Source organism: Tamandua tetradactyla, chromosome 12 (genome assembly GCF_023851605.1).
Source record: "Tamandua tetradactyla isolate mTamTet1 chromosome 12, mTamTet1.pri, whole genome shotgun sequence".
Lineage (NCBI taxonomy): Eukaryota > Metazoa > Chordata > Mammalia > Pilosa > Myrmecophagidae > Tamandua > Tamandua tetradactyla.
Window position 1 is genome coordinate 67,536,198 of NC_135338.1, and position 21,626 is coordinate 67,557,823.

Sequence of the window (21,626 nt, forward strand, 5' to 3'; positions counted from 1 at the left end):
CAAATGTTCTAAGAAATGATGAATATGCAACTAAGTGATGATATTGTGAATTACTGATTATATATGTTGATGTTTTATTGGGTTTGTTAATTTTTTTAATTAATAAATAAATTTTAAAAAGAATGTTCATGTTTGTATGTTGTTATGTTTAAAAAAAAATTTTTTTTTAAAAAAGAAGTATAGGAATGTTCCTTCATGAATTGTAACAAATGTACAACACTAACACAAGGTGCTAATAATATGATGGTACATGAGAAAAAATATACCCAATAAAAACTATGGACTATAGAGGCAGGCCACAGTGGCTCAGCAGGCAGACTTCTCGCCTGCCATGCCAGAAACCCGGGTTCAATTCCCAGTGCCTGCCCATGCAAAAAACAAAAAAACAAAAATATATGGACTACAGTTAATAGCACTGTTTCAATATTCTTTTATCAATTGTAAAAAAGATGCCACAGTAATGCAAAGTGTCAACAATAGGGGAATATATAGGAACACTGCAGTTTTTACATGACTTTCTTGTAAACCTACCACTTCTCTAACCAAAAAATAATAATAACTTAAAAAATTATGCTAAGTGAAAGAAAATTGTGGAATTGAAACCCATACTAAACTCTGAAATCTGTTCTACAACTTACTGTTGTGATGTACTCTGAAATTTTTGGTTTTAAGAGAAGGAGTATAACAGAGAAGACAGGATTTAACAAATGAGTATGACTGCTGAATCATTATGTTGATATTTCTGTTGGTCTCCAGTGTTTTGGCGCAGCTAGAAGAAAAAATGAAAAATTGTGGAATTGCAACTCATACCAAACTTTAAAATCTGCTCTATAACTACTTTTTAGAATGCAGTTGGAAATTTATTGCTTTTTTTTTTTTTTGGATAGGCACACACCGGGAATCAAACCCAGCATGGCAGGCAAGAATTCTGCCACTGTCGCACAGCCCTTGCTTTTTTGTATATATGTTATATTTCACAATTTAAAAAAAAGCATTATGCTAAATGAAAGAAATAAGAAGCAAATTATTACATAGTATATGATTCTATTTATAGAAAATATAACTATAAATAAATCTAGAGACAAATTGTTTAGTGGTTATGTAGGCTAGGGAAGGATAAAGGGATTGAACAGTGACTGCAGAGCAGCAGAGAGTTTTTCTTTTTAGAGTAACGAAGATGTTCTAAAATTAATTGTGATGAATACAAAATTTTGTGACTATACTAAAAGGCAGTGATTGTACACTTTTGATGGGCTGTAAAGTATGTGAATATATCTCAATAAAACTGCTTTAAAAAAAAAAAGAGGCAATCACAACTGATATTCTAAAATGTTTGCTACTTTACCATCAGTGAAAGCCATTCATATCAAAATTTATGAGACTCAACCAAAGTGAGATCTAAAGAGATACCTTCAGCCTCAAATGCATTTATTAATGAAAAATTCAGAAAATGTGTTAAACATACAACTAGAAATGCTAAAAAATAGAAAAGACAGATACAAATCCATATAAGCTAAACTGGGAAAATCCGAATAAAATCAGTGGATTGTGTCAATGTCAATATCCAAATTGTGATACTATACTATGGTTTTACAAAATTTTAAAACTGGGGGAAACTGGGCAAAGTGCACAAGGTGCAAATCTCTCTGTATTATATTTCTTATAATTACACGTGAATCTATAATTATCTCAATCGAAATTTCAACTACAGAACAGGGTAAGTTAAAACAAAATGTCAGAATCAAATATTTGCTGAACACCTATTATGTTCCACCACTATAGTGGGTGCTGGGATACAATGATAAGCAAAACAGATATGGTCCCTTTCCCTCTTGGAGCTGAAATCATCTAGCATAGGAATCTGACACCAAATAAATAAAACATACAAATGTAAAATTTAATGTTCAACGTTAGCATATAACAGGAGAATATAATATACACTTAGAGTGAAGACAATGCCTCTGAGGAAGTGAGAACTGAAGGCTGGCCAAGGATTATCCTAGGGAAGAGTGCCTTAGGCAGAGAGCCCAGCACATGCAAAGGAAGGATGGTTGGAGCACAGCGATGTGTAAGAAGATTGGCAAAAATAAGACTGGAGAAGTAGGTAGGGGTCAGGTAGATTTTAGCTATTATAGTAAGAGCGAAGGCATTAAAGGCGTAACATAATCCTTTCTGTATTTTAGAAGATTACTCTAGCTGCTCTGTAGAGAATGGATTAGAGTGGGAGGCAGGGAGCAGAGAACTGTGAGAACTGTGAGAACTGTAGCAGTAAGGAGGATGCTTGGATTAAGTAGACGATGATGGAGAAGGATTCCAGATACTTAGATGGTGGAAATGGTGATAGACTGAAGATATTTACATGGAAGAATTGATAAGACCTGGCAATGGACTAGACATAAGGGGTGAGGAGATAGTCAACTGTATAATTTCTGACATGAATGACTAAGTGGACAGAAAGGCTATTTACTAAGATGGAAAATAAAAAAGGAAATAACTATGTGGGAGTAGGTTAGAAATCAAGAGTTCAGTTTTATATGTGTTAAGTCTGAGAGACCAGTTAAGGCATCTAAGTGGACATGTCAAGAATATAGTTGGGAGTATATTCATTGCGCTCAGAGTATAAAACATATTTTTGAACAATATATACTGGGCCAATGGCTTGTAGTTAGTCTCTAAAGCCATGGGAGTAAAACAAGTTACCCAGGGAAAACATGTAGAAAAGAGGGTTTAGGACGGAGCCCTGGTGAACTGTGAGTCTTTAGAGGACAGAGAAAGGAAAGAGTTATAGACACAAAGGGAAAGAAATATATTAAGGGATTACAGAAATCAAAAGAAAAGAATGTTTCAAGGAAGGAGTAGATGACTGCATTCAATATTGCTGAGAAATCAAATGAGGTCAGGGCAGGGTGGGTTTAGCAACATGGTGGTCATTGGAGACCTTAACAAGAGTAACTTCAGGACATGGAAAACCACACTGAATAATGCTGAGAAATGATCAAGAGGTGACAAAGTGGAGGTACGGAGGGCAAATAATTCCTTTGAGAAGCTTTGCTGGGGGGAGAATGGACAGAAAAAGTCAGCAAATGAAAGTTTTAAAAAAGTATCTCATTTCCTTGTAACAATCAAATAAGGTAGATTTTATTATTTAAAACTTTTTTTTTTAATTAGGGAGACAGAACATGTGAAGAATGTGAGAAGGCTTCAGAAGTGAGTCAAAAGGAGAATGGGGGGTATTCACTGATAGAGCAAGGTTTCTGAAAATCTAGGAGGGGATGGGATCTAGACACACACGGAGGGATTAATCTCTGGTAAAATACTTCGTCTCTAGCAACAGGAAGGAAGAAGTCAATGGGTACAGAGTTAAGCGTTTTTTTGTCCTTGGGACAATGAGGGGAGTGCCTGTCCACTGATTTCTTTTTTTCCATGAAGTATCAGACAAAGTCAAAGGATGAGGGTGAGGGAGACAGGTAGGGAAATGAGAAAGTAGAAAAGACATGAAATTATTCTTTTGGTTAGGGGGAATAAAAATGTATTACAGAAATGTTATAATTTGTTAAGTGGCATTAAGGACCCAAGTTAAGTCAGTGATAGAGATTTACAAGGATTTAATATAAATAAACCTTATGTCAACTTAAAGAAAAAATAGACACATATCCCTATTCTAATATGGAAAGATGCAGCTTAAAAAAATACAACTGTTCAAGCTCACAAAAGCCTACAAGGTTTCCAAGAAAACCAGAATTCTAGAGTTTGGTCAGAAATCTAGAAAATGTGACAAGAAGATGTTTTAGAGTAGTGTCCAGGAGGAACGGAGCATCTTACTTACAAAGGTAGTAAAGACTAAAAGACTGAATAAACCCGTCCATCTATGGCAAACTGATTTTCGCCAAGGATGCCAGGTCCACTCAATGGGGAAAGAATAGTTTCTTCAACAAAAGGTGCTAGGAAAACTGGATTTCCACATGCAAGAGAATGAAGTTGGACCCCTACCTCATACCATTTACAAAAATTAAGTGAAAAATGTATCAATAGCCTAAATATAAGAGCTAAAACAACAGAATCCTTGGAAGAAAACAGAGATAAATCTTCAGGACCTTGTGTCAGGCAATAGTTTCTTAGACACGACATCAAAAGCATGAACCACAAAAGAAAAAACAGATATACTGGACTTGATCAAAATTTAAAACTTCTGTGCATCAAAAGACACTGAGTAAAAAGATTAACCCAAGGAATGATTTTCAAATCATATATCTGATAAAGGTCTGGTACTGAGAATATATAAGGAATACCTGCAGCTCAACAACAAAAAGACAACCCAGTTTAAAAATGGGTAAAGGCCCTGAATAGGCATTATCTCCAAAGAAGATGTACAAATGGCTAATAAATACATGAAAAGATGCTCAGTATCTTCACCAATTAAGGAAATGCAATTCAAAACCACAATGAGACACAACCTCACACCCAGGATGGCTACTATTTATAAATCAGAAAATAAAAGTATTGGCAAAGATGTGGAGAAACTGGAACCTTCATACATTGTTGGTGGTAAAATAAAATAGTGCACGTACTGTGAAAAGTATTTGGTGGTTCCTCAGAAAGTTAAACATAAAATTACCACACAATCAGCAATTCCACTTCTAAGTATATACCCAAAAGACTTGAAAATGGGGACTCAGAGATATTTGTACACCAATGCTGATAGCAGTGTTGTTCCCAAAATCAAAAGGTAGAAACAACCCAAACGTTCATCAACAGATGAATGGATAAATAAAATGTGGTATACACACACAAAGGAATATTATCCAGCTGTATGTACAAAGGAATGAAAGTCTACAACACAGATAAACCTTGAAAACATTATGCTGAGTGAAATAAGCCAGACACAAAGGACAGATATTATATGATTCCACTTTTATGAAATCTCTAGAACAGGCAAATTCATCCATACAGATAGCAGAAAAGAGATTACCAGAGGCTGGGAAGAAGGAGAACTGAGGAATTACTGCTTAATGGGTACAAAGTTTTTATTTGGGGGATGAAAAAGTTTTGATAATAGAGGGTGGCCATGGTGAGGTGAACGTCATTAATGCTGCTGAACTGTATGCTTAAAAATAGCTAAAACGGGAAATTTTATGTTATATATATGTTACTACAATAAAATAAAACAAGCGATTTTTAAATAAAATCATGGTGATCTAAAAGGAAACCTATTAAAAATAAAAACTGTTTAGTGCAAAAGAAAAATGTATTTAGGTGCTAACAATCTGATGCAATCTTTATTCAGCAATATAAATTTTACAAAGGTCTCTCAAACTCATATTTCTCTTCCATTTTTGTAATATTATTACAATAGCTCCCTGATGGCAGAGGAGAATCATTGTCCTTTGGAATAGAAGTAGGCAAAGGTTCAGAGAGGTAGGCTGTCCACCATGCTACAGCAAGTAAGCGGTGGAGTGAGGGTCTAAATCCACATCCCTTGGCTCCAAAACCAAAGCTGACTTAATAATTAATCTGTTACTAAGTAACAAGTGTATAAACTATTTATACTTTAATCTTTTGGAATTAAAGTCTAGAAGAGCTCTCTTGCAAACTAAGCTCTCTTACAAATCATCACAGACATCTTAGAACACTGAGCCAGTGGTAAGAGGTCTCAAGATCTGGTCTCAATCGTCTCCCCAGGGACTTGACTATTCACTCAGATAACTACAGAAGGAAGATGCAAATGCGACATGGATATTGAAAATAGAAGTGAAGAAAATTTGGAGTTTGCAAACTTCTCAAACAGTTATGGAGAGTGAAACACAAAGAGACAGAGGGTGTAGAAACCCTAGGACAGTGTCTAATCAAAGCACAGAATATGCTTTTCCTAATAACAAAACCCAGAGCAAGGTTCCTTAACTTCAGCACTACTGAAATTTTGGACAATAATTCTTTGTTGTGGGGCCATCCTGTGAACCACATATGTGTAGCAGCATTCCTGGCCTCTACCCATGAGATACCAGTAGCACACTTCCCCTTTCCAAGTTGTGACAATTAAAAATGTCTATATATGTGCTATATATGTATAACCTGGTTTGGGTACCTGTGTGACACCTAAGACTCAGAGTAGGAGTTCTGCAGTTCTGAAAGTCAGCATTGCCACATAAACAACTGTTAAAAGAACTGAAAAAGAGATTAGGCTTCAATTAGAAATAAGAATGAAGCCAATCAGGTCAGGCCTAAGATAAATTAGAAAACAGGGGTATGGAGGACATTGTATTTTAGAATTTCACCCACTCTATGAGACCAAAGGAAGAGAGGTTTATTTTATCCAAAACCTAAATTTTCTGTAGCACATCCTCTAACTCAACCTGTTCGGATAGATCATTTAAACAACACAAACACAGGGAGCCCAAAATGGGAAAGAGGGCTTGTAATCCTGTATAGCTTAAGGTAACACCCAGACACATGCCAGAGCATGATGACCAGGTAACTAAAAAGTATTAGCCAAGTCCCTTAAGGATAGGAGGGAAAATACGGAACTATTAAACTTTACCACCAGGGAAACGCCTGATACTGTCTCAAAATTAGGGACTCCTACGTCAATAGGTCAAGCCCTTGACCATGAGGCTCCCTCTTGTGAAGTTTATTTATGTAGCAGAGAAGCTAAGCCTACCTATAGTTATGCCTAAGAATTACTTCCAGAGGACCTCTTTCATTGCTCAGATGTAGCCTCTATCTCTCTAAATTAAACTCTGCAAGCAAAAGCATTATTCTGTCCCCCTAAATGGGACATGGGGTGAAAGTCTCCCTGACAATGTAAGATATGACTCCCAAGGATGAGCTTGGCCATGGCACTGTGGAACTGACAATGCCTTCCTGACTAAATGGGGGCAAAGATTTGTAACAAATAAGGTATCAGTGGCTAAGAGAGTTCAGAGTTGAGAGCTTACTCTTATGCAAGCTTCAGCTAAATATCCCTATTCATTGCGGTTTGCCAAACCCCAACCAAAACTTTTCCTGCCAACCCTAAAGAACACCTAGGGCTTTACCTGAGATTCTACAAAGGTTCCATGCACTATGATTACTTTCCAGAAACCTACAACCTCCAGATGGGTTCCTAGGCTAGATAAGTCCTGAAAGGCAGAGGCGCCAGCCTCTCCAGAACATCAACTAGTTCCATCCCCTTATACCATATTATCGACTGCCCTTTAGAACATGAAAAAGTTAGAATGGGCATAGCCCGAATACCCCTAAAGATTGGGATAAAGATCAAAGGAGAAGGTGGATTTGTAACAGAGAAGACAGGATTTAACAAATGTGTATGACTTCTGAATCATTTATTTCTTTTAGTCTCCAGTGTCTTGGAGCAGCTAGAAGGAAATACCTGTAATTGTGGAACTTTTAACCTATACCAAACTCTGAAATCTGTTCTCTAAGTACTTGTTGCAGTATGCTTTGAAATTTATTGCTTTTTTTGTATATATGTTATTTTTTTATTAGGAACTGTATTTATTATTACTGCTATTGATATGATTCTTACTTCCTTCTTTTATGCCTTGGAATTACTTCTGTGAAAGGTGCATGATCTCTGGGAGAGGATAACCCACAAACCCATGTGACAGCAGATGTCACAGTATATGGAAAGGTGAAGAGAAAAAGGCTGTAGACATATCCACACTTATCCTTTTTCTGCTGGGAAGGAATGAATATTTTATCCCTCTTGTCATTTTTCTTGCTTTTTATGAGCAGAAAAATTCTAGGCCAAGTGAACAGAAGTCTAACTTGAAGTGTTAAGTTAGGTGCTGAAGTGTTAAGCTCTTCAGGTGGAGGTGTAAACTTGTGGAAGGTAACAGAGAGTAACACAAGTAACAGAGAGTCACAGTCCCTTAATCAATTCCCACACTTGAGACAGTTTACAGACCCAGAGTCCCTTGACAAGGGGAGAGTCAGGTACTCTTGGAAGGATCATTTTACACTGCCTAAAATATATGTTATTTTTCACAATTAAAAAAAATGTCTCCTGGGTGGGATCACCATCCCCAACCGAGAACCACTGACCTAGAGAGATTCTACTCTGACTCCGTAAGTCAAGATATCTTTACAGAGAAAGTGGGAAAAGCCTACGATGTCTTTTCTTTAGAGCAATAGTTTTTACAGTCTTTACCCAAGAGGTCTGAATGTTTCAAAGATATGCACAATACACCAAAAAATGCAGGCCTGGCACAAGAGCCCAAACCTTACTACCTAAGGGGGGATCTTGGTAATAGACTCTCTTCCTTTTTTTTTGGTACGGACAGGCACCAGGAATTGAATCTGGGTCTCTGGCATGGCAGGCGAGACTCTGTCTGCTGAGCCGCTGTGGCCTGCCTGGTAATAGACTCTTAAGACCAAGCAGTCAGTCTTTCTTCCTCCTTCCCACCCCAAGTGGCTAAAAATCAGTCACACACACACACATGCCTATTAAGCCATCGCTCATTTTTCTATTTCATGGGAAGACGCCTATATTGTTCTGGAAATCTGGCTCCTTTAATGGGCTCAAGACAGATATAGCCTGTACTGTCTGAACTGTCCTCTCCCCAGGAGACAAAAGACCACTCCTAATAGGTCAGCAATCCCAACCCCCTACCCCTCCACCTCCAGTTGGTTGTGTGCTGACAGGGCTCGCCTGATCTCCCTTGAGGGAAGGGACACTCAGCTCTTTGTCTGTTGTCTTGTTTTACAATTATTTACTCTGCCCATTGAAATTTGATGGGTTTTAGAACACTTGGCTCAACGTAGTTATCCATCTTTCCATCAGTGGGAAGCAAAGTCTGGGTCTCTCCAACTGGATCTTTTTACTAATCCAGGCTTTGAGAAGCAATTCTTTTCTGAGAGCTTCTTTAAAGAGAATATATAAAATAATTTTGACTTTATATGTTCTAAGAAAGGGATTTTAGAAACATAAACTAATCTGTGGCGCCCTTAAGTTTTCAGAATTTTGCTTTTCAATTAGCAAATGCCTTCCCTTTCCCCTCCCCGAAACAATCTTACCAAGATGAAATGAATTTTACATTGGTGTGTGTTTGAAATAAAACCCTGTTTAAAAACATCTGCACCATGGCACTGTCTGGGCAGTGTCAGTACAGAGCGAAATTTTTGCAACCTAAGATTCAATCTCCCTGAGGTCTCCCACTGCCTTCACTAGACTACAGCTCCTTAAGAAAGAAACATGCCTCAGTCCATGGAGGACAGGCCTGGCTCAAAGAACAGAATGGACACCGTAAAATTAACTGTAAGATTATTTTGGTGCAATTTTGCTGTGGCAAGGGATACTCTATTTCTGCTCTCTAGGACATAAATTGCATAAGGAACAAAAGATGACTTTGAATAACTTTTTTAAAAAGCTTGTTTTCAAAGTCTGTAATGGTTTCTATAGGCTCTCCCCAGGATATTTTATTTGTAGCTCCCCCTCAAAAAAACAAAATGCTTCAAATCCCAAAGGATATTATTTATTCCTTTACAAGCAGGATTTAGACAAGGGAGAACACAGAACTGATTTTGAAAAATTAAGTTCAAAATAGGACAAGGACATGCACATCTAAGGTTTTAAACCCTTACTACTCATGACCCCCTAACCCAGTTCTTGATCTTCAAATCCAGTGAGAAGGTACATTTAGAGTAAGGGATTAGGTATGAAGTATATTGGCATTCACAAAATATTTTGGCAGGTGCTCTGCCATTCTATATTATTAGTGATCAGGTTTCGGAAACTTAAAATGAACCCAAAGGTTTCACCACCATCCAGAATGCAGCAATGGGTGACCTGCCACGAGGCATACATGTATGCACACACAGGCCAGCTCTAAAGAGCCTCTTTTTTCAGAGCCCTAACGGCTTGACCTCAACACCTGCTGCACTTCCTGAAGACAGACAGGCTCTGGAGCTCCACTTGTTCCTCGCACACGGCTGCACTTTCGAGGAACGACCGCACACAAGCAGAGGCTGGCCAGCTGCCAAGGCAGGGGCAGCCCAGCCGCCTCAGGCCTGAACTTTCCCTGTGCTGTCAGGGCGGGATCCTGCTATGAGCTGACTCAGCGGCCAGCATGGAACTCTGCCAACCAGAGAGCAATGCGGGGGCTGCAGGCAGCACACAGATGTTTTGCTAAACCAAAGTAATCAGACGGGAGGCGGGCCTGGGCTGGAAGCCAGGGTGCTGCTGTCGTGGAAGTTGGGATTCTCTGATCCTACTCACTCTCTATTACCTCCCTGGATGATCTGAGGGAAAACCTCTATGCATCCTAGTGTCTTCTGTGCTTCAGAGGCATGTCAGTGTGGACACAAGAGAGATGGCATCATTTGCATAAAAGAGCACCACTACCCACCATGTACCTAGTACTGCACAGACTTTCACATGTGGTACCTCAGCTAATCCTCATAGCATTCTTGAAAGGTAGCTCCATTATTTTTATTTCACAGATGAGAAGCCCCAGGCTCTTCCTGTAGGGCCCTACCACAAGCTCATAAGGTAATAAATGGAAGAATGGGATTTGAACCCACTTCTTTGCCTCTAATCTACTATAACTGCTGCTATTGTAAGACTTATATCAATTGCACAGAGCTCCTTGATCCAAACACCCTGATTTTTCAGGTTCCATAGGACCTTTCTCTTAGATTGGCCTGTGTAGATCCACAGCTCACCACAACTTATTTCTAAATAACATCATGGGTCTATGTAAAGAGTGGGTGCTTATAGGGAAGACATGGGTATTATTGATGGCTTCATCATGAGTTCCTTATCTAAGTACTAAAAAGTCATTTGACCTGAAACTAGTTCAGGGTGTTACAAAATGTGTAGCTGTCAGCATGACTGAGACCTAATACCTCATTCTAAATTCAGCACTCCTATTCTCTAGGTGAAGAAAAACTACACTAAAGGTCAACAAGAAAAGACGAATTAGAAATCAAAGCTTTGGTTCAGAACACAAATTTCCCAGGTTATACCCTCTTGAGATATTTCATTAGGACCCAGGGATCTGCATTTTTTTAAATGCTCCCTAGATGCCTGTGATATTTAGCCATGTTTGGAAATCGCTTATGCTTGTTTTGGATTAAAAAAGGAATCTTGAGGACTACCCTTCCTTATTTCAAAGGGTGAAATGAAATCATGCTTAAAAGCCTCTGATTGGAACATATATAGAACACAAACACTTCCTATCAGTTATTTTGGCTGCAAAATAACAAATGATTTTTAAGAACATGATAGTTGGTTAGCCTAGAAGTAAGAAACTGTTTTAGGAAAGATTGTTCCTTTACATAATTATTAGAAAAACTAATTAAAGCCACACATGTCATTTTAGACATCCCTCAAGACATTGTTGCAACCTCATCCTTCTTTTAAAAAAAGAGATAGTACTGATGTTCTCTCACATCAAGCTTGGAACAATCTATATCAGGAGTAATTTACACATTCCATTGCTTTACTCAAGAAGATAAACATTAAATGAGAAAAAAAAAAGTCAAAGTCTGTTCCTGTTTAGGTTGCTGCTCATTGAAGTAGGAGAATTAGAGGCCTGGCAGAGTCACTGCCCCTGGCAGTACACCTCTCTGGCTAGCCTTCTGGAAGAACAAATGACCTCCCACACTAGAAAGACTGACCTGCTTGAGCTGCTCATCTAGATTCCAGCTCGGCTGTGCAGATGTGGAGACTGAAGGTGGGGCCTTGGATACATCTGTGGCATGGTCTTCTTTTGCCTGCTGCCCATGAGGTGGGGGCCCTGGTGTCGGGAGGAGACCAGACAAAGGCACCACTCTGGGGTCTGGGTGAGCTGCTTTCTGCACATGAAAATATTTTGAAGCAGCCTGGGCCTCTTTCTCAGCCACCTCTCCATCTTCATCACCCCCATCCTCATCTTCCAAACCTCCTTCCTCTTCCTCAGGCTCAGAGTTCATATTGCTCCGTTCAAACACTCGGGCAGCCGCTGTAGCTGGTGGAACTCTGGCTAAGGGACCCAGGGCAGGGCTGCCAGAGGGCCTCCCAGGTGTGGCAGAAAGGAGAGTCTGCTGTGTGGTAAGCTTCTGGGCATACAAGAACTGGGCTTCTCTCATCTGCTGTTCTTGTTTTTCCCTGGCATCCATCTGCAGAGGAGCTAGGTGCAGCTGTTGTTGCTGCTGCTGCTGCTGCTGCTGCTGCTGTTGCTTTTGCTGCTGCAGAGACTCCATCACTACCTCAAGCTTCACTCCTCAATTGGCATGGCTCTGAACCTGGGAGTGGTCCAGCAGGCACAATAGGTCTAAACTTTAAATGACTAAGAGGAAAAACAAAGCAGAAAAAACAGAACCATGTAAAATGGGTACAAAAAGGCTTTATTTTCTCCATTAAAGGACCATGAGTTCTGAACACTAGCACATGCTTCTAAATCTGAGTTTTAAGATCACACTAGTGGTGAGGCTTTGGGGAGCAGGCTTGAAAGAAGAGGACAGGATTTAAAGAGGATGAATTTTAGTAGCAGTGTGCTATTCTAGCCTGCTAATATCTGTGCCCTCTTCTCTCTCCCTCAACATTAGCAAACAATCTGCGTATTATTGAAAAGGCAACTGAGTTTGCACTGACAGCCACAATAATAAAGGGAAGAAAGAGCCTGCCTGCAAAAGAGAAAATGCTGCTTACATTCCCATCCCCAACAGAAATAGAAAGATATCACTATCCAAACTGAATATAGAGCTAGCAGGCACATAGAATGACTTCTCTCACAGAAAAGCAGGACCAAGCAACTGCTTTTAGGTTTAAACTTTTCGAATTTCCCAGCTCAAATTGTCAGGTGTCTGCAGAACGGACTGAGCCATGCTAAATGGACATTACAGCCTCAGAAAGAATCCAATTTCAATGCCATGAGAGGTAGAAACATACAAAGAAGCAAGAGTCTCGAATTGTAATCGTCATTCAAAAATAAAGGGGGAATTCCTCTGGAGATTTTTAAGTTAATTAATTTGAAACAGGTATCAATATTGTATAAACAACAAGTGAATGCTTCTTTTTCACAAACAGCCAAGTAAAACTCTTCACATCCCCTTTCTTTTTGGTTCACTTCTACCATGATATCCTATGACCAGTACAAAAAGAAAAGGCTTTCAGGCCAAAAGCATTCTGGGGGCAGGTTTATCAGCATTCTTACCAATCAGTCTCCAAGCACACACCCCTTTCACACCCTCTCCTCCTCTAACTCCTCTCTCCCTTCCTCCTCTCCAGGCTTCCACCCTCAACAAACCTCTCCTAAATTGTTTCCTCAGTAAATCTCCATAACAGAATGGATTACTACTCACAGGAAAATTTTAGGTGAAGGTGGTGTACAATTTTGTCAACACATCAAAGAAGCAGCTGCACGGCACAGGTTGGGACTTGATATTTGCATTGTTCCAGCATTTGTGGACTAGGTAGAGAGGTTTTTTTTTCTTTTTAAAGAAAAGTAAACGTCTTAAGCATCCTTAAAAAATCACAGAGAAGTAATCAGATCTCTAGCAATAAAAACTTCTCGTATTTATGAAATATGTGGTTAGAGTAAAAAAGGTACAATTTTCAAAGCTAGGCAAAAAAAGTAGTGATAAAGAATTCTCATTTTCTGTTTATCTCAGAAGCACTGCTTTTGCTTTTTGTAGTCTGTGAAAGATTCAAATTCCAATTTGCCTCTTACTACTTTTACTTCCTTTCTTAGCACTTCAAAATCTGAGGTATGCCCGTACAATACTTTCACTCTGCTTGAGCTCTTCTTATGCAGTAACAAAGCATGAAAAGATTTATATCTACATTAAGTCCAGTTGACAGAAGTGTTCATTTAAAATAAAAGCAATGTGGGTCAAAGAAATTAAAGAATAAAGCAAATAATTCGGTGGTCATTTTAAATTTCCTTATAATCACAAGTCAATCACAAGCCGAATCAACTAAGTCCTGCCAGTCACCGAACAACTGCTTCTTGTCTTGTGGCACCATCTTCCCTGTATGCTGTCCCCAGCAGAGGGGGAGGTGTCTCACAGCCTCTTTAGTAAGACTGAGATGACTCAGTTCTACAACTCAATACACACACCCTCCCCCAAAGAGAACATCTTTCCCCAGTCCTTAAGCAACCAGTTGATCCAAACAATACACCTGCCTACATTTAGAGAACTTGGTTTCAAAAATACCTAAACCACTTCATCCCCTCACGCGGCCCCCATCCCCCATCTGTCCTAAAGTTCTTAGACCACCAAGCCTGGCGCAACCAACTACTCTCTCTACCTTCGATGCCGGCTCCCTCTGGCCCCGGCTCCCTTCAGTCTCCATATCTCCCTCCTTGACCCTCTCTAGCCCCCCCATTCTTTATACCCCCAGACTCAGTCCTATCACTTTTACCTTTACCAAGCCCTCCCAGTCAACCCAACCACATCTATCCTCGTCCCCTCCGATCCCGAGGGCCCGTTACCCATTCCATCCCTTTATAAGGGGCACTAGGCGCCACGGAGCTTCTCTCTGCGCTCGCACTTTCCCTCCGCGGCCCCCGCGCTCCGCCCGTCAGCGCCTTCCCGTCTCCCACACACACCTGACTCCTCTCCCACCCCTCCGTCTCCTCCACCTGCCACAACCTTCGCTCCCGCCGCGGCTGAGGGAGCCGGAATCCGCGCGGCTTACCTGTGCGGGGCGCTCGGAGTCCGCCCGCGGTGAAGAAGAAGGCAGCTCAAACCCCAGCGCAGCAGCAGCGTCTCTGCCTCCTCGGCAGCCTGGGGCCACAGCCGGGGCGGGGCCCGCACCGGAAGCGGCGCCGCAGGGCCGAGCCGGTCGGCCTAGGGCGGGGCGGGGGCGGGGCCACAAGGTTGGGGCGGGGCCCTGGCCGGAAGCGGCTCCAAAAGGAGCGAGGGGCGGGGCGAGGCGGAAGTGACTCGTAGGGACGGCCTCGCCCTACAGAATCTCCAGCGGAAATGGGTTGAAGCGGGCGGAAGCTACTACCAATGGGAAAGCGTCCACATGGAGCAGTTCCGGTGTAAGTACTTCCGCGGGGAGTTGAAAAGTTGAGTCTTTTCTGAGTTTTTTTCACTTGTGGAGGTTTGTGTGGCGCTGGCTGAGAATTGGGAGGAAGGTAAATAAAGGATAATGGGTGTGGCAGAGGCTTCTAATGGTTCAGTCGGCTCCTCACCCTCCCATTTTCAAGCAGATGGGAATCTCGCTTCTAAATCAGCTTTTCTCTGAACTTTTCCACTCCTTGAACCGAGACGTTACTGTCCTCTGAAGATGCTGCATCCCCTGGAACGCCCTCATGTGGATTAGTATGCTCACTTCTTAGGTTCTAGAGGTAGGGCTGCATTCTGAATACTGTCACCTTAGTAAAAACGCTTGCTTCTTCGAAGCTTATCTTTAGACATTGTGCCCTTTTTAACTGTGTCTGGAGAGATCATCTGCACATTTGTGCATCCAACTTGTCTTAACTTTTCTTTCCTTGATTATTTTAGAATCAATGAAGACAATGCACTCAACATCCAGGTTTCCTTTCTAGCAACACGCACATCAGTCTCCCGATCTCATGAGTCAGATCCTGGACCTTGTTACCAGAAGTGCTATCATGTCACGAGCCAGTAATTCTAACATCACTCTCTTCATCCATATCCGACTGTCCTTTCAAGTTGCTGAAGAACTTCACCATAACTGTTCTTTCACTTTGCCAGAATCTCCAGTCTACTAAATTTTAGAGTCTAAATCTTCTCAGAGGACAACGGTGAAGGAGAAGAAACAACACTGGAGTTATAAAAAGTCTTTCTTTTCTCCATTAAAGGGCCACCACGCATCGTCTTCAAATAGTCCTTCTCCCTTCAGATTTCTCAAACTTTTGCTTTTATATAGCAGGAAAAGTCTTATACATTACCTCTCTTATTATTTCAACTTATTTGGTAAGGATAATAACATTTGCATGACTTTAAGTATCTGGCGCATAAAAGACAAGAAAGAACAAGCAAATAGCCATATTATAAGATAATGATGTAAATAGTAATACTACTGAAGAGAAATGCCTTTAGTTTGTGTTTGTAATTAATATAATTGTGTCTGTTTTAATAAGACTTGCTATTTTAGCATGAGTGGGTGTCAATTTTGGGACTCAAGGAATATATAAAAACTTTTCCCATTGAAATTAATAGGAATTACATTTTCAGCTTGAATTGGTGCTACAAAAATCTTTTCAGGATTAATTATCCTAGTAAATGGGGTGAAACTATCCTTCAGCTATTTTACCTTTTACTGTCTGGGAAAATTAAGATGTAACCGGGTGTTGAAGGTTTCTTCTTGTCCTGGAATCAAGCTGCAGGAGCCTCATGTTTAAAGCCTCTGCTGGGGGCAGGCCATGTTGGTTCAGTGGCAGAGTTCCCACCTGCCATACAGGAGACCCGAGTTCAGTTCCTGGTGCACGTCCATGTTTAAAAAAAAAAAAAAGGCCTCTGCTGGGTAAATGGTATTAATGTGTGTAAAGAAAGAATGTAACAGTCTGAGGGCAGGTAGTTAGCAAGTCAACCTGGGGTCCTAAAAGAGGCGTATCAAATCAACACATTACGGAGGGGGTCCTCACCTTTTGAAGAGGTGCATGCTTCCAGTGCATTTTCTGGGGGTTATGGATGGGTGGGGTGTCTCTTGGATCATCTTTTTCACAGTCCCTTTAATGTTGTCAATCAGAATTGGTTTTTGTGGTATGTAGTTTCACAAGCCAGTCAACTTTAAGGGATCAAAAGGCCCAAAACAACCTTGAAATCTAAAGCTGCATTTTGAAGACTTCAAAGTAACGAGACCTCCTCGTAGTGTGCAGACCAGCATTCTCCTGAAGGTAGTTGCTCACTTACTGCATTACCTTCCAACCTGTTCTTGCTGCAGAGGTCCTTTCCAAACCTTTGGTTCTGTGATTTGCCAACATTCTGATTAATTGACTTGACCATATTGTTTTTTCCCTCATCTGGGAACATAAAAGGCCAGACCTCTAAGGCAAACAAAAAGGCCAATCCTAAAATGATTCATCCTCTTTGAAAACATTGGATTGTTTCACTCTCCTTGCTATTTAATGAAAGCTGTCTTTGCAAAGCTCCATCCAGATTTCTGTGCATCCAGCACTCATAACAACCCTACAAACTGCCAGAGCAAAAGGGTACAAGAGGCATCTATTGTAGAACAAGACATCTTTCACAGGCTGGTGCCTCTGGTAGGCACTCTGGGAACCATCTGGACCCTCATTTGAGAGAGTTGTCATAAGCTAAATACTGCCTGGTGAGACATAAGAGGAGAGGGGGCCCAAGCTGAAGCTTGCCTAGGAGTGAGCTTAGTTGGCTGGGAGAATCAGTAGGGGCAACCAATTCCTGTAAATATCCCACTGATACCTACACGTCTATGGGCTTTAGACATCAAAAATACTCACTTCCAAGTACCAACAATGAACGTTGGGTATTAGGGAAAGTAATGTAAATTTTCTTTTGTAAAGGATGGCCTGGACACTTGTTCTCTCTGGATTTAAAACACACACACACACACACAAAACTGCCAATATTTTGGAAACATGAGTCAGAGAATGCAAAACATTCTGGATAAACATCAGTGAAAAGGGAGTTTCTCAGATATAGGATAGGAAGCACTTGATTTTGTTAGGTTTGAGATGTTTGGACCCCTGTCGTTTGCTGCTCTCACCCAGCACATACCACAAGTTATGTCCCTGTTGCAAGCTTGTGGTTATTTTATCTCTGATACTTAGTTAAAGGAAATGAAGTATAACATAATGGGCGTTTCTGACATTTATTAAGGTGAACTCTATTCAGTCCCTGAGAGGTTGAGAAGGTTAAACTCCAGGCCTTCATTTACAGCTTTATGGCAAGAGCCCATGTTGAAGGCCTGAACTGATCCAAACCAATCTCACACAGATTTTTAATTCACTGAAATTTCAGGGAATGACAGATAACCTCCTTTGGTAATCTGATTCAGAAACCTCATCTTTAAAAATTGAGCTGGTTTTCAATCTCTGCAAAGAAAGTGCAAGTTTGATTGTATAGTGCTTATAAATGCACTACTATGTTGAAAGAGAATAGAGTGGTTATAAAACTAACTGATTTAATATCCTCCTGACCAACTCCCTTCCATCCCGTCCCCACCTCTCCCTGAAAAAAGTCAAAATACTTAGCTTAACACCGGTCATCAAGCAACCAGTCACTTCCTAATATGGCAGTAAAGCCCTCCAGTTTCACTTCTGGAATTCAAGTGCCAGAAGAGTGGCATTTACACTTGTGTATATTTTCTACAACTCCTTCCTTTCTTATCCACAGTAGTGATAAACCCGTTTTTTGTGCTTTAACATTAATTATGGCATCTAAAATAACTGAACTTCCTGAACCTATAATATAGGATCAACCTAACCCACAAGACAATGAAACTTTAATAGTTTTGACTACAAAATTTGAAGATTGTCTCCTTATTAAAATTGAATGGTCCCAGCCCGTGTACTCCCCCCACCCTTGCAAAAAAACAAAAATCAACATGGTGCTGCAATAACAGAATAGTCGCATGGAAAAAAATGAAATGTGACCCCCACTGTACATACAAAAAGAAAGAAAAAAGAATGGTTATCAAAACAGACAGATGAGTGGAGAAAAGCAAAACGAAACAATGGTAATAACTATTCAAAAGAATGAGATTGATCCATTTTTACTGACATGGTAAGATATCAGTGGGACAATTTAAAGAGAAGCTAGCAAGTTACACGAAAATATATGAAAATCATTTTTGAAAAAGAAAATAAATGGTAATTTAATTTTTCTAAAAACTATGTCATATCTTAACAATAAGGATAGTCATGATACATATCCTTAGACTCAAGTTTTCTTTCCTTTCTTTTGGTAATTGTTGAATATTATATAATAAAGAAAAATCTACAATACTTCTTAACTGATGGTTAAAGTGCTGAGCACTTCACTAACATTATCATTTAATCTTCACAATAATCCCCATTTTATATGTGAGAAAATTGATACTTACAGGAGTTAAGTAACTTGTCTAAGATAAGTAACTTGTTCATAAGTAGTAGGACTGGATTGGAACTCAGGGCTGTCTGATTGTAACTCATGCTGTTAACCAAACGCTATACTCCTCCTATCGATTTAAATATTTGACTTATTAACCAGTTGAATGTATTTGGCAATATACATTTTACAATAATGGGCCACATATAGTCACTATGGCTGTATATAAGCATTGTAATTTGGCTAAAAGAAACTAAGTAAAGTTCTAAATTAGAGAATAGAGCTAGACATTGCTAGCTAGACATGAAAGGTGACTGTCTTTTGCATTTGAAGAGTAGCAATTGAAAGTACCTGAACATAGAACACTAGCGAAAGGTTAATAATAACCTGAATGTCTGTCTGTAGGGAATCAGTTAAATAATATGTGGTACTTAAGCCATCAAGGCGCTGAAAAGAAAAAGTTTTGAGTGTGCTGTACGGAACACTTTCTGAGACATGAGGGATAGAAAAGGCTCACTACAGTGTGTTTAGTATGCAACCATAAGAATAATTATTTTAAAGTGATAAATAAAATCATTATATTGACCTAACGTGACTCTTAGAGTGTGCATCAGTTAATGTAGGCTGAAATACACCAACAAATATATCCAAAAACATGGCTTAGCGAAATAGACATTTCTTTCTTGCTCTCCTAACAATCCTGAGCAGATATAGAAGTTAGTGAGATGGAACTCTTCTGTGTTGTCGTCTGGGGTTCCAGGCTCCTTCCAGCTTGTGTCTACCATCCCCTAGGACTTCATTGTCTGCATCCAGGTGACAGAAAGGGAAAGTGCATGGAAGAGCCGTGCGCATGGGACATTTTTATGGTTCATGTCAAAAAGTGGCACATATTACTTCCAGTCACATTACATTAGAGAAAACTTCACATGGCCACATCCAAATTGAAAGGGAGTTTGGGAAACAGTCAAGCTGTATCCCCAAAGAAGAGACAAATGGTTTTTAGTAGATACCCTGAGGTCTCTGCTACTGTCAGTCCCCCGGCCACCAAATAACTCTCCCTTCCCCCAAGAGACACAGCAAAAAGTCCGATCCAATTATCGCATTCATATCAGAATCAGATTTGCAGTCTTTAATCAGCCTGGATGAAGTTCTTTATGGTTCTGCAACCTCAGAACTAAAAGCCAGGTTGTTTGTATCACCTCACTAATCAAAACACTCATCCATCCAGTATACAAAGATGAAACAGAGACAGGAAAAGTGCAATAAAAACTATGTGGAAAAGGGAGAATGGGAAACCCAACAGTCGTGTCCAAAGCAATTACGGAATCCTGTTAGATATGCATTATGAAGACTCCTTTCCCTGGCAGTGGAGGAAGTTCTTTGATTAGACCCGGATTTTGCTCTTTGGGAGAAATTCTCTCGTCATTGTTCTCTTTATACTCTGGTTCTGCCCTCTGACAAGTTCTTCCTCAGCCATTGTTCTCCACAACTGTATGTAAAGTGGGGAGCAGCCCTCCTTGGGGACTATTCAGTGCTCACAACCTGCTTCCTGCTGGGGCAAGTTTGGAGATCCAAGTGTTGTTTTATGACTTTATTTATTTTGGCCAGACTTGTGGGCTTTTGGCAATATAGTTCCCTCAAAAACTTTTCAGGTCTCTCTGCTTCTAAGCAGTTTCTTGTGACAGAAACCATGCCCAAAGATTTTAATTCAATATATAAATATCAACCCTCATTTATTTCTCTATTTCTTTACGTCTTTTTCTTTCAACTTAATGGTAGTTATGATGAGGCCATGTGAAGCGATTGGCTTAGATGGGAAGGAAATATCTTTAAACTGTTCTTAGCAGTAGCGCTGAATTCCTCTGTTTAATTGAAAAACCTTAGTGCACCTTTGTTTTTCAAAATCTTTTCAGTCTTTTTTCCTGCTGTTGGGGTCCAACAGCTTCTCCAAACCTGTAAAGCCCTATTTCTGTACTCCCTTAACTTTTCATTTTTTACTTGCAAACCTGTATGTTCTTGCTTGAGTTTATCTTATATGATATCAAAAAGGAACAACCAATGCACACTGGCAATCTGACTTATGGTTCACAACTTCAGAATGTCCAAGACTTCAGAAAACAGATATTTTTTAACCTTCTCAAGTGCTCCTATTAAAAATGGGCACCAAATAAATGAGTTTCTTGATGTCTTGGTGTTACCCAAGGAAATTGCTGTCATTAGGTAGAGGCCCACACAAAATTTTAAAGGAAATGCTCTGGAAGATCATTATGTGAACACGCTGCTCTAACTGAAGTCTTTAAACAGGGACTTCTTTTAAAAGAGAATAATGGAAAAAAAGAGAATGATGGATACATCCAAAGCACAAGCAATGAAGAAAGAAATAGGTAAGTGGAATCTCCTCGAAAGTGATTACTTTTGCACATCAAAGGACTTTGCCAGGAAAGTAAAAGGGCCACCTACTTACTCAGTGGGAGACAATATTTAGAAACCACTTATTGCATAAGGTTTAATGTCCAGAATATATAAAATATCCTACAGTTCAACAGCAAAAAGACAAACAACCCCATTTAAAAATGGGCAAAAGGCATGGACATACACTTTTCAGAAGAGGAAATACAAATGACCAAAAGGCATATAAAAAGGTGCTCATTTTCATTAGCTAC

At 40.0% G+C, this 21,626-nt stretch overlaps 1 protein-coding gene and 1 long non-coding RNA gene across 4 annotated transcripts in view; one reads left to right on the plus strand and one right to left on the minus strand.

Moving 5' to 3' along the window:
* The window catches only part of ARID3B (AT-rich interaction domain 3B), a 97,722-nt gene extending 82,960 nt beyond the window's left edge, over positions 1–14,762 (minus strand). For all 3 annotated transcript variants that reach the window (XM_077123792.1, XM_077123791.1, XM_077123793.1), the window contains exons 1-2: positions 14,621–14,762; positions 11,617–12,266 (exon numbers count right to left, since the gene is read on the minus strand). In XM_077123792.1, coding sequence (XP_076979907.1) covers positions 11,617–12,180 — 564 coding nt within the window. In that variant the 5' untranslated portion in view covers positions 12,181–12,266; positions 14,621–14,762. The remainder of the gene's footprint in view (positions 1–11,616; positions 12,267–14,620) is intronic.
* Positions 14,763–14,852: 90 nt separating this feature from the next.
* On the plus strand, positions 14,853–20,479 carry LOC143652301 (uncharacterized). The gene is made up of 3 exons (XR_013160552.1): positions 14,853–14,969; positions 15,436–15,558; positions 15,649–20,479. It is a non-coding gene; the product is annotated as an uncharacterized LOC143652301 (long non-coding RNA).
* The last annotated feature ends 1,147 nt before the right edge of the window (positions 20,480–21,626 follow it).